This window comes from Alosa alosa, chromosome 9, assembly GCF_017589495.1.
Source record: "Alosa alosa isolate M-15738 ecotype Scorff River chromosome 9, AALO_Geno_1.1, whole genome shotgun sequence".
Classification (NCBI taxonomy): Eukaryota; Metazoa; Chordata; class Actinopteri; order Clupeiformes; family Clupeidae; genus Alosa; species Alosa alosa.
Genome location: NC_063197.1, coordinates 20,671,470 through 20,685,219, shown reverse-complemented (window position 1 = coordinate 20,685,219; position 13,750 = coordinate 20,671,470). Strand labels below are relative to the sequence as shown.

The 13,750-nt window shown below is 40.4% G+C and overlaps 2 protein-coding genes across 2 annotated transcripts in view; one reads left to right on the top strand and one right to left on the bottom strand.

Annotated features, from left to right (window-relative positions):
- Positions 1-6,016, bottom strand: part of slc9a7 (solute carrier family 9 member 7) — a 54,802-nt gene extending 48,786 nt beyond the window's left edge. The window contains exon 1 of the mRNA XM_048252391.1: positions 5,644-6,016. Within this exon, the coding sequence (XP_048108348.1) occupies positions 5,644-5,926 (283 nt within the window). The 5' untranslated portion in view covers positions 5,927-6,016. The remainder of the gene's footprint in view (positions 1-5,643) is intronic.
- Positions 6,017-9,243: 3,227 nt separating this feature from the next.
- Positions 9,244-13,708, top strand: rp2 (RP2 activator of ARL3 GTPase). The gene is made up of 5 exons (XM_048252546.1): positions 9,244-9,613; positions 10,436-11,104; positions 12,221-12,335; positions 12,494-12,579; positions 12,684-13,708. Exons 1-5 carry the CDS (start codon positions 9,431-9,433, stop codon positions 12,765-12,767), a joined length of 1,137 nt encoding a protein of 378 aa, XP_048108503.1. The 5' UTR covers positions 9,244-9,430; the 3' UTR covers positions 12,768-13,708.
- The last annotated feature ends 42 nt before the right edge of the window (positions 13,709-13,750 follow it).

Here is a 13,750-nt window from a genome sequence, read left to right as displayed (position 1 = left end):
CACACAGGCCTTTTTAAAAATCCCAGTGAGCCAGAGACAGAGTGTTGTGTTCCACGAACCAGACAATTAATGAAGTACTCCAGAAAAATAATGCAAGTATTTGACTTTTCCTCTCTTAGGTAATGTAATCGTCTTCATTTCTATGTTTCTTGTTGCTAAAAGCTAACAGAGGGAGTTGAATAGAGCAAAGACACCCCATACATACCCCAACATAACACAAACACAAAAGTTTCAATGATCTACACCGTTTATTACCCAGACATGGCCACGTCTCTCTGTCTGCATGGTCATCTTTATGATAATTTCCACCTCCGAAATGATGACGAGCCTTTATCTTTCATTCAAAACAACCATGTGCCGTTGCAGCTCCGCCTCTGGTGTTGGGAAAGTAATCGTCTTGCCTGACCCTCTACAACTCGGGTGCTTCTGTATTGATGTTTAAAATTTTAACTCATGCGTTTCTAGTCTTTATTGATAATGCCGAGTCTCAACAGCGCAACAACTTTTCTTCTCGGTCATGGCAATTGGAAGGGCAGGGCCTGTATTGTAAGCTTATGCAGCCAAATTGTTTTAGGAGTTATTTTGAAGCATTCTACTCTATCTATTTAACACGTAATACTAGTCAACACCCTACAGTTTTTCTGTTTAATAAGGTTGGTTTTATATAACCTGGTTTCCGTTCCTTTACACAAATTCAGCTGTTCACAAAATATCTACATCTTGGTTCCCCACCTGTGTGTAGTGCATGTCACTGGATGCACACAGTCTGGACTGGCCATCATATCAGCTCATCAATCACTAACGAGCAGCTCTGTGATGGAAAGTACAAAAACGCCCATCTCTCTCACAGGACATAGACAGAAACCAACTAGCTACCGGGAGTGGGAAGTACCAGCTAGTCCCTACAGTTACCTGATACACAGACTCTGCTCTTGAGTGAGACGAGTGGGGTGGGGGGTGTTGGCTAGAGAGAAGCCAAAAAACACCTGTGTGTGCAGTACAACCAAAGCCTAACCACTCTCTTTATTTTTTACCACTTACTACTAGACCACAGATCACACCAAATTCTGTTTCATGAAAAGAAACATGAAAATGAGAAGGAACTCTGAGGAAAGAGGATCAGGTGTTGGGAAGGTGAGAGGTGTTGGGAAGGCCTAGGACATTTCATAGGATTTCTTAAAAACACAACACAAAGTCTCTGATAACACAAACATTTTTGAAGAGTTACGGTAAAGTATGTGCCCAGAATATTATTAGCAAGAGTATTGTGACCTAGAATGACCTAGGGGGAAAACGTTATCATCAACAGATCAACTAAGAACACAAGTTGTAATCTCAAAAAGGCATGAGCAGCTACTACAGATCCCCAAAGGCTTTATAACTTGTCACACTCATAGTTTTCTGCCCTTAAATACTTTTGAGGAATTATTTCAGCAGTACTGAAACAGATTCAGGTCATTTGGTCATCGTTCTGCCATTCTAGAGCTGGAATTGTAATGCCTTTGTACAGTGCTGATTCAGGGACAGGCACACACACACACACACAGATCTCCATCACAGCCATTTCCCAGCGGCACTCTGGACACTGAGCAGAGGAAGTGAGCATGTGCTACGCATCTCAAAGAGATAAGACCAGAGAGGAGTGCACAGGGAGGGAGACATAGAGAGGTGGGGAGATGGAAAGAGATTGGGGTGTGCAAGAGAGAGAAGAGAAAAAAAAAAAAAGAGAGAGAGAGAGAGAGAGAAAGAGAGAGAGAGAGAGAGAGAGAGAGAGAGATAGAAGAGAGACAGAGGATGAGAGAGAAAGATAGAGAAAAAAAGAATGAGTGAGAGGCAGTGTGTGAGAGAGAGGGTGAAAAAATTTGTATGTTAAATGGCAGTGACTGGCAGTCACAAAGTGGCTTCTGTGTTCACAGGGAGACGATAAAAGAAAGAGCATTACAAAGGTAAAGATTAGGTCACTACAAAATCCACGACCAGGGGTTTTTGCAATGTACTCCACCATTCATTACAAACTGCTTTACAATGGACAAAGCAAATAAAGTCTTTCTAAATTAACCACAACTATGCCATTTTCCACTTGACCAGTATCGGCAACTCTACAAAGCCAACTTGGACACAACATAGGGTTTGTGATGGACTGCTAGCAAACATACCTCCTATCACTGTAACAGTTTATGACTGAATGGACACTTTGTCAAAAACCTGTACCTCCATTTACAAGAGGATCTACTAGAGCAAACAAAGTACTGGTTATTCGCACGAATGTGTCTGCACTCTGCAGTAACATACTGACTGAAGGTGTGCTCTTAGCATTCTAGACCAGAAGACTGCTGCACCCAAAATGAGAACCTCCACATGTAGGTCACAGGGTCCACAAGCATGCTTCTGTTTTGGACTGGCAAACTGCACACAGCTGAATGCACAAAGCTCCCCCAACCACAGACTACAAGCTACTGGAGGAACAGCTAAGGCCTTAGCTCCAGACCGCTAAATTCGGGAATGGCTCATCGAGAAACGCACGCAACTTCTGACATCGTCACACTTGTCCTCGGGGTGGGTGAGCAACAACAAACGTCATACACAAATGCCATTTGAGTATCTTGACTGTGCACTTTGGTGAGAAACAGTCATAACACTTGCCTCTCAAAAGAAAAGATTTGGGTATTGATCCAAGCTCACAATAAAAACCTACCAAATAAACAGAACAGGAACAGAATATTGCAAAACAAAAAGGGCCGCAATAAAAAAACCTGCATTCAAAGTCAGCATCGCCGCAAACAATCATTAGTTAATGAGCTGCAGAGGAGTACAACGAGCCTTCCCAGATAAGCTGACAGAGTACTGTGTACACATGCATAGAAATGATAACATATCAGCCAGGCCAGTCCTATTCAGACTATTGGCAGGGCGGAAAACAACCCAATCAAAGCATTATTCGTAGGACGCCATTGGTCTGTTCACAATCAGTGGCCAAGCAAGTAGGCTATGGAGATTATATGTCAGAAATGGGCCCACCATATCTTCGAAGTGTCTGTAAACACAATGTGCAAACTGAGCCGTAAATGTTATAACTAGCTGAGGTTGTGTACTGTAGGTAAGTGAATAGCTGTTAAGATCTAAAGATGCTTGGGAAGACTGCTGCACAAAAAGGTTCAGCCGCTAAAGTTCAAATGTATTTTAAGTCTGGCTGACTGACAAGTCCTCATCAACCATTAAATGGAAATTTAAAAGGGCAGTGAGAAAGATGAGGGGGTCAATAAGCTTAACATGCATATTTGTAGTAAGTGCTTCTTCTAAGCTGATAGACAGTGGAGGCTACTGGCGTGATTGACATGGGCAACTTCTTTAGCTGCCATTGCCAAGTGCACGATTCTCTCTGAACATGCTGTTTGATATGCCTAACCCACTCCACAGAACACAACATTAACTGTTAAGTGCTTGCCTAGGGCACTACATAAAGAAGGACCAACATGCCTCTCTAAACATCACATCCTTTTCAGTAAAGCCGGATGGCACTGGCCATGTGCATTCTAGCAGACTGAGTATCTGTTAGTGGTAAGGTCCCAACACAAGACTACACAATACAAGGCCTTAAATAACATGCACTTAGTTCATGTTATGGTAAACATTTCAATACAATATGATTATTATGTTATTATGACATGGTCTAAATGATACTTTAGCAATTATCAATAGCCTCCATGCAAAATAAACAAAAACAAAACCTGCCTGTTACATCCCGTAAACCCTCCTCTAATGAACCTTGTTTGTGTTGGGACAAGGACTACTTGTGATGATGACATTGTTGAAATACCAATGACTACACACAATTCCACTAAACACAAACATTAGGCAGAACAATGTATCCACAAAGTTTTCTGTGAATCTGCAAAAAGGCCATCTGGATTTTGACCTTTGAGTTGCTCGATTTTGACCTGAGGTCAGGTGTGTCACCCTCTAAAGTCAGACACCTTAGGGAAGCTCCGCTCGTCAGCAGTGCACTGTGCACAGGAAAAAGAGACTTGTTGACCTCCCAGGACTCGTCCAAGATACTCTGTCTTAATAAGCTGCAAAGAAAAAAAAACTTCAAAAAACGTAAACAGCTGGGCAGCAGTTTTCTGAAAAACAAGGGCTCACTTCACATGCTGAATCACACGCAGCCCGTAAGAGAGGTAATGATCTCCATTACACAGCATCTCTACACGTCACAGCCGGTGGTAGAGACAGAGATTGTGCAGTGTTAAGTTTCTAAAAATCTGAAAAGCAATCTTCAGTGACACTTTACAACTCTGCCACTTACACATGTTTCTGGAGACAATTTTGTAAACGTAAAAAGATTTGTATGAAAAATAAGTTATTTTTTTCCCAGATCAAATATGTTCTATTCCTGTTTCCTAGCTGATAAAGCAAAGGACATCCATAACTATAATAAAAAGACAGAACTGTGATGACAAGGCTCTGTCGTGGCATCGCACTGTTAAGCATGTGATTTCCTCCTGATCCACATGGCATGGCTCACTGGTAAAGTAACCGTCACAGAGACATGACACACTGATAAGGCAACAGTCAGAGTCCTAGCCTACACAGAGATCACTGCCTTTTTTATAACCTGCGGCAACACAGAGGAATGGCAACTCGAGTCTAGAATTGCCCTCTCTAGTGAAATACACATACCAAGTCAATATAGCTGAATAATTCTAAAACCAGGATATTTGAGTGCCTACTAAAAAAGGTTTTTTTTTTAATCTACTGAATAAAAACGACCCCAAGATCACTTTTATATGCAAATTATAGGCCTACACATTTAACACATTTATAAACAAGTGTGCTATATGATGCTGGAAATAACCTGTTGTTTTTAAGACACAATAACGTTGTGTGTGTGGAAGCTAGTAGTCTGCCCAACACAGAGTTATAGTAATCCATGGTTCTCGATCCACAGCTAGACTAGCCTACACTGACTTCTATTAACAGGGCTGAGCCACCGAGTAGGCTACAAGGCTCACCTGACATCAAATGGAAGTCAGGTGACCCAAAAACATCTACGGGCCTGTGTGTTTACTAATGATTAATACGTAGGGCGAGGGACTTGTAGTCAGTTTGGTGACAGTCCTGAATGAGGTTGACTGACCCTAGTTGACTAACTGCAGTTGAACAGGGCTAGTGAGCTCGTGGCATCTATCCAAATGACAAAATCTGACTTGCATCGAGCTGGTCATTGGAACACAACTAGCATCAAGTAGATCGAAGCAAAATGGTCAACACTTTACGCTTCTCTGAGATGAATCAAATGGTTAAAATGATGCGCTATACTATACAAAAATGTTACATTGTAGCCGCTGGTACATTCCAGAAATGAAGCGGTCCGAAGGCTACCACACGGAGTACTCGAGCATCGTGCGTGTGGAGATTCGTTAGAGCTATATATATATCAGTATGAAATATAGATAGGCCCACATAGAGTCATCACAATGCTTTGATAATGTTAGACTATTAGCGTCATTTGTGCCTGAGTAGTATGCGATAAATAACCCTAAGCACAATTACATTTAGCTTTGCTCCTAGCAGGCTAGACAGGCTCATTCATTGGAGCGCTTAAGGTTTCGATAATGTGCTTGCTCTAGCTAGCTAATGTCTCACCGTATATCATCGCCAGGCCAGTTTCGTGAAGAAAACGGACTCTTCTATGTTTGAAAAGCCAGATGGTTAAAATAGTTAATGTCAGCAATAAAATGAATGTCAATAAATTCACGCTGTCCTGCCGATGACTTTCCTCTGCCTCTTTCTCGGTGGCAAGTTCTTCCATTCCACTGTCCTCTGCATTCATTTTGGAGACATGGTTTAAAAGGAAAAGGCATAAAAGAAAAATATTTTTTTCCTTTAGAAATAATTTCCACGGCTTTGGTATGGTGACGACGTCCATGGTGCAGGATGCTCCCTTTGGATGCCTACTTCGTGGTACTACTGCGTAAGGTAACGACAAGGAAATCAATTAGGTAGTGAAACCCTCGCCTGCAGTTCAACCTTTTAAAGACACATTGCGCCGTTATGTGGACATGAACTGCAGCCTGAAATTGTAGTGCCCCCCCGGACAAGGGACCAAACGTCAGTAGATTATCTTCTTTTAAGGTATGGGCCTACATCCATCAGTAATTGAATAAAAGTCAGGTAATTTTGTTCACTATTGCAACCTCAGTGCTAATGATTTTATACTGATGTCGCTTGTCAACCACCCCAGGCAACCATGGTCTTTCTGTTTAATTTATACAAGAAACCACAGCATATACTGCTACCTATCTTTATAGTGGAGTGAAAACGTTTGACAGAAATTAAACCAAATTGTAACCAAGATTAATTGAAGGGGGGGACACTGGTTAATTTGAGGGGTGAAACATTGCACTGACTGCACTGTGAAATGCTTCTCACACTGAAAAACAGGAAAGTGAGATTTCCTTTTTCATTCACTGGTTTCCGAAGTGCATGCTAAACTGATGAGTTGTCAGATTTTAGTTAAATAAATTTCTGCTGCTCTTTCCTTGATCTCTGCCAGCAAAGTACCTTATTTATGCAGCCAACGCCATAGGCCCACAAACACAACCAGAATGCAGCTATAAGTATGACATGAAAAAGGTTGGTTGAAAGATTTTCAATACAAATTAATTTAGCAAGTTTGTGCAAGTGCAAAACACATCAATCCCTCTGTATGGCTAGCTTATAACTACCATTATATACTCATTTTAATATTTTAATTGAATTTCTTGTTAAAGCTAATTTTGACTAGCTTGTTCTTTTACCTCATTAATTATCTGATGATCTTCTCTTCCTGGAGGACTGATATTATCCATTATTTTCACCATCAACAACAATTTACATTTATTCATTTAGACTAATCTAGACTATCGCTATCACAGCATCTGTCAGTAGCTACTAGAGGATAACAGTGCCTACTAGTCAAGTATGGTAGGAGGAGATCCTCTTGTCTCTATATTCATCAAATTCCTGTTCCCCAACCCATGGCCTCAGTCAAGGGGATCAGTGTTGTGTGGATGAGGTATGGACTTCTTTTTGAACAGGTGAGGTGATCGATTCAGACAGCCACACTTTTTCATCCAGTCGGCCCAAAACGGCTGAAAGAGGCTGGATAGGCGTCTCATTTCTATAATCACTGCAGACCCACAGCCAGTCAGTTATCCATCATGGCTGGACTCCCTCAGTCCCGAAAACAAAGTCGGCCCTCACCAAATTGCACCCCAACAATTGTGAGCCTGCAATCAATCTCCCACTGCTGCAGAGCACTGCTGCGTCGTGAGCTCTAAGCGCAGAGATTTTGCCTTTACAGGAGCTAATGTTAAGACTGAGGACACCCATTGTATCTTCCCACGCATTACTTTTTTGTTTGTTATTTTTTGTTTGTTTGCTTATTTGTGAATTCACTGAGTTGATGCCAAATCAAGGACTGATGAGACAGAAAAGCCCCTACAATATTTCTCTTCTCAGATAGATTTTCATGATAGATAGATCTTCATAAATCTTCATTAAGTCCTATTAAATATCTGGGAAATATATAGGGTAGCTTACATATAATGCAGTCTAGATAAGTGTGATAAGGGGTGTGGGAGTTCAGATGCATGGGTATATTTGTCAGAGTCTGCATTTGTCATGACTGCAACAAAGGCTGGACTACCAGACTAACAAGATACCATGGTGAAGGTTAGGCCTATAACACCACCTAGTGACAAAATCAGGAAAATTATTTCCAAACTAGCTTACTTCTGATACCAAACAAATAGTGTACATGGAAAGAGGTACCTAAATGATATCCAAAATTCGTTTTTATTTCATCCAAAAATTCTAAATTTTGGGGCATTAATCAATATAAATTGATTGTAATTGTAAACTTTCAATATACATACTTTGTAGCATCAGCTAAACCTGGTCTTTGTGTGATCAGGTGTAGCTCAAGATCCAAGTTAGTCATTAATCAGAAAATAATAGCTAAAAATGTCATACACAATTTGTGATATTGTAGCCTACTCAGAAATAATGTTAGGACCTTGTATGGCTTCTAAGTATTGGCATGATGTGCAGACCTGCCATGGAGTTACACAAAGGCACATACAAAACAGAAAATCATATGCATATTCAGTGACCTCTGAGTTGTCGAAACTATTGTAAAAAAAATGTTGAAAGCCTGGTTTACCTACTTCCGTTGGCTCTCACTCTACCTCACTATCAAAACCTTTGCACAATGAGCGAGTGTAAGGGCCAAGTTCTTGTTGGATGTGATACAAAAAAAATGTATTTTCCATTCATGAGTTTCTCTTGTGTTGTTCCAATGGTTATGTGTATTGTCTGAGTAATTCCTTTAGTGTATAATTACAGTTTCTGAATGATAGCCTATGCATACTTTGGTTGGATGTGGTTTTAGGAACTGCATGACATCCTGCGTCTTGCTATGTCTGGAATGGAGAGCTTCTGATGGTGTGCTTGCATGAACAGCCAGAGAAACCTGTGTGCAAATACAAAAATATAGAAGGCAAATTAAAATTGAACAAATTTAGGGTGACCACAGTTCACTAAGAATAATTGCTGGGCTCATTCTTGGCCTACTAACAAACAAATGTACTTTTGTGTCAAATGTTATCTTCATAAATAGTTGTCCTAAGTAGACTAACAAATTATATATCGTATCACTTATTTCAGTGTTAGGTTATAATTAGGACAAGCACTATAATTAGCAAAGAATTAGCCTAAAGGACTAGCTTACGTTATAGGCCTAAGCTACACAGCAAGCTGTCCTCCGTGACATCCGCTGTTACAACACCATGATGGACCTTGGCTACTATTTATAGAATATTTTATGTAGCCTTCAATGTTCCATAAGGATTCAGGATTGCCCCTTCCACACCTGGTGAAATAAAACGAGAAACAAAATCTGCAAAAAGAAACATCAATATCCATACATATTTCAATAAACCTTATATGTTAACACCTGGAGATTTATATCTGATCCATGCAGGCTATCCCAGGCTGATAAATTATAGGCTACAGAAACAGATAAGCCAAAAATCATTATGGCGACGCCCTTGCCACTTCTGAGCCCACACTACTATTTTCATTCGCTCCTGTTGACCCACGTCGCCCCCCTTTACAGACCTATGCCTTTGTTGTGATTCGCTGTTCCCAAGTAACGAAGTGCAAGCCATTGATTGGCTGTCTAACATTAAGGAAACGGGAAGCTCTTATGTAGAGTGCGTGATTAACTAACGCCTGGCTAAACTCGACAGCAACCTATTGCAGTCGGAGAATGTTTTGAGGCCTCAGGTTAACCCAAATATTTCTCGAGGAAAAACATTATTTGCAAGAGCTACACATTTGGATATTACATTTTTTTTTGGCAGTAACAGGTAGCTGAGTGGTCGTTGAAATGGGGTGCTTCTTCTCTAAAAAATCTAGGAGAAAATCTCCTGATAAGGAGCCTGCTCTGACGAATATAGAAGAGGACGCAACCAATATTACTGCGACTAGCACCGAGGTTAATGACACTGCTTTAAGTACCAACAATACAGAAGAGGCACCAAAACAATATAGCTGGGATAAACGACCAAAGGTACTGTAAACGCGTCTCTCTGTTTGTTTGTTCGTTCGTTCATACAAATCATGGTTTCTCATCTATTTGATACTCATCAAATATTGGGATAATAGTAGATACAAATAATAGGATGTCAGAGCGACCGTACTGGAGATTGAATCTCCAGTAAGGTCGCTCTGACATCCTATTATTGAAAGTCCACTCAGAAAATTTAGCTAGCAACCTCCCCTGCAAGACTTCGTGAAAGTTGCCAGCCTCGATTAAGAAATTAGCGTATTTTAAGGAACTGCTAGTGTTGGTGCAGGACCAGGACGTAAGCTCGTATGTCGATACGCTTTTTAGCTATTCAATCGAGGTAATCTTCGATAGTTAATATTTTTACCAAGCATGCCAGATCGCTGCATGTTACAGTGGGCTACCGTTACATAGAGCTTATTATCGGCTTAAAGACAGTGCACTGCACGTACAGTTTACGTGACCGCATGCTATGCAATTGTCAATTGATGATAATCAAACCAGTACCCCTTAATGTCCAGTAGAATTAGTCTACAGAAAACAAGCCTTTTGGATTGTACAGCAGCTGTTTCCTGAAACTCGGAAGGTTTTAAGAATGAAGAGGGGTGGGGGTAGATGAGACAATCTCGTTGCTATGCCCAGCCTTATTTGGAGCATTGTATTTGTGTGTAGACCTGAAGACACTGAGATCGGATGTTGTCTGTTAGACAGCATTTTAACCAACCCCTGTATCCTAAGCACAAGCCCTTTGTTGAACAGCACTATCCTACATCAGTCAGTACTGCATGCTCTAATTGATATTTATTTTCATTTTGACTAATTCAGGTTGATCCTAAAGATTTCATGCTGACTGGCCTCAAGGATGTCACAGTGGGCCGCTTGCCAGGCAAGCTGAATGGGCAACAGTTTGTCATCCAAGAATGTGAAAACTGCAACATCTACGTGTTCGACCACTCGGCCACCATCACAATTGATGACTGTGTGAACTGCAGGATAATGCTTGGACCAGTGAAGGGCAGTGTGTTTTTCAGAGACTGCAAAGACATTAAGTGCGTAGTCGCATGCCAGCAGTTCCGTACTCGAGACTGCAAGAAGATGGACGTGTTTCTGTGTTGTGCCACACAGCCTATCATAGAGTCCTCCACAGGAATGAAATTTGCCTGCTACCAGTACTACTATCCCGATCTGGCCTTCCACTTCAAAGATGCAGGCCTGAGCATCTTTAATAATAACTGGAGCAACATCCATGATTTCACCCCAGTTTCTGGGGAAACCAACTGGAGCCTGTTGTCAGAGGATGTAGCTGTCCTGGACCATGTTCCCCTGCCAGACTCAGAATCCGAGTTTAAGTCCATTCGAATCTCTACTGAAGTAGGGCGGAGCATTGTCCCACTAACCAAAGGAGGCAGGCGCAAGGGCAGTGATGAGTCTTGTCTTTTTGTCTTCTTCGCTGGAGACTACACCACTGCCAATGCACGAAAACTCATTGATGAGGTGTGTTATTGTTTTGTTGTTGTTTTTTTTACGATGATACGATGATGGAATACAGAGATAATACTCATCCCGGTTTTAAGTGATGACTGGATGTTATTTTGAAGAAATGTATGTAAGACCAATTGCATTCTCTTCATCACAGAAGAGTTACATAGGAGATCAGCACCTAGTGTACAATGCCAGGATGGTGATTTTATCTGAGTTAGATGATGCATCAAGAAAAGCAACTGAGCCAGTCTTCAATACAATGTTTTGTTTGCATGAGTTTATCTTTCTTGGGCTATCTAGTCTTAGGCAGGGATTAGGCAATAAATAATCTGTTCACTAAAACAGTTTTTTTTTTTTTAACTTAGAGGCGGATATCATGTTGGATTTAGTATTTGCCACTACAGTACTTGGTGTTGAATGTATTAGTCTAGCTGTAGTCTGTGTGATGTAACGCTTACCACAAAATCCTCTCCAGACAACTTTTAACACGTTATTTACGTAAGAATTGGTGAAATTGAAACTACTGTTCATAGCAAGCTTCTCCTTCCAGAATAGGAACTCACAGCACTGACTTCCTTTTGTCTCACTCACACCCACAGACATTTTGAAATGTTTTACATTTCCATTTGCCTTAAGTTTAAAGAGGCAAATCTGTGACTAATGCCATGGCGGATGGGGTGTGACTTCTGAAATTCTGTAGTAATACATGTTGCACAGACTAAGTAGTTTGGCTCTGAAAGCTGTGTGTAGTAGCTACCTTGTAGGCTGGAAGCAGCTTAGTTTTCTTATAGCAGGTGCCTTGTGGCAGCAGTTATCCATCTGGTGGTGTGTGTTTGTGGATAGTTTCCACCCCTAGATAATACAGGTGGATGTAACTTGCTGAACTTGTTTATACAGTTGCACATGTGTAGAGGTTTCAGCCTTAACTAATTACCTGAGAGAATGTAGGGTCAGACCTAGCATTAGATGCGTATTAGAGTTGCTATGCAAGAAACTGTGTGTGTGTTTGTGTGACTGAGAGTATTCTGTCTTACCAACAATATTATTCCTCAGATGATTTAGAAAAGAAACATGAAGAAACAACGATTTCTCAATAAGTCAGTGTTGTATGTGTCCATGTTTGCGCAGGCAACTGGAAAGGGCTTTGTGCTGGTACAAACCAAAGAAGTGTCCATGCGCCCTGAGGATGTAAGCCGAGTGTTTGGAGATCACTCTGAGGGACTGCTAGAGTGGGTTGCCAAGGGTAAGACCAGCATGTTTCAGTAAATGCACTGCAACTCATGGGAGGTGTTTTTACATCAAGACATCAAGGTTATAACAGCAATTAGCACTGTTAAATCAACATCCCATCGCTGTGAAATCTTGTATAGACTGTGCTAACTTTCTGATATGTGATTATAGGTGCAGTTGTTGCTCTGGAGTTTAACGGAGATGGTGTGGTGGAGACCTGCCGTAACATTGCCAATGATGTCTTCAATGGTTCCAAGGTAATTCTCGAAAACGCCTTATGTATTTGCCTTTATCGTGGTTTTATTCCTCTAAAGATACTAAAGTTGTAGTGAACTGTTTTCTTTTTGTTTTGTTTGCTAAGGTGTTTGTCTCTGAAGACAAGGATACATCCTGCCGAGATGTGGACAACTTTTTCAACTTTGCAGACATGCAAATGGGATTGTGAGACACAGGGACAAAATAACACAGCACATGGATGTAGGTTTTTTTTTTTTTTTTAATGATCATTTGTTTCGTAACCGTCCTCTTTTTACTGGCAGTATTGTGAATTGAGTTGTAGACAGTCAACTTAATTTTTCAACAATCACTTATGTCTTGTCAAAACCACTATTTACCTTTGCAGATGCGACTATTTATTGAATGTATGTCACTCTATGTGTGTTGACTTCATACCATGCTCTATGTGATTCACTGTGGTATCACTGCATTTCCTTTGATGGCAAACAGAGACAAGCACACAAGACAATCGGATTTTAGTTATTTTGTTATATTGAATGTGATTTTTTTCCCCCCATAATTGTCTCTAGGTATTTATTTAATAGTGCTGAAGTAGGAGACAACAGACAAATGTTAGTAAACAATATATGGATTTTACATTAATGACACATTTTCTAAGATTTTTCTATAGTTGATTGAGATGTATATATTGAGATGTAGCTGTTGATAATGTTTCAGTCTTTGTAAATGTCTTATTTTGTATTTACAATGTCCAGTACGTCCACAACTCATCTTTACCGTTTTGTTGATGTTGATAGCTGTGATGAAACAACTTAAAACAAACAAACAAAAACAGTTGCACTAAAGTGATTTTTCCCTCTTGGTTTCTATGAATCTGTGAATTTCCGAATTGTTAAGAGTGCACTGATCTTTCCTGTGACCAAAAAAAAAAGTGCAGCATTTGTACATGTGTCAAAACCAGGTTAAACCATGTGCTTTTTGTACTGCTGAATGTCTGTTTTCATATTTATGTTTAAACAATTTTATAGAGCTGATTATAACATCATATTACAATATACTCTTGTGAAAAACTGTTGGAGACTAATGTGACATTATTTACATTAATGTACACCTTCATACTATATAAAATGCATTTCTTATTTATTTAAATATGGCTACTGTGTTTACGTTTCCTTTCCACCCCTCAACCCG

Bases quoted from the DNA above. Each gene is read 5' to 3' on its own strand.
- rp2 (XM_048252546.1), top strand. From the start codon at position 9,431: ATGGGGTGCTTCTTCTCTAAAAAATCTAGGAGAAAATCTCCTGATAAG. The intron at 9,614-10,435 runs GTACTGTAAACG...TGACTAATTCAG, and splicing joins GCTGGGATAAACGACCAAAG to GTTGATCCTAAAGATTTCAT. The intron at 12,580-12,683 runs GTAATTCTCGAA...TTGTTTGCTAAG, and splicing joins ATGTCTTCAATGGTTCCAAG to GTGTTTGTCTCTGAAGACAA.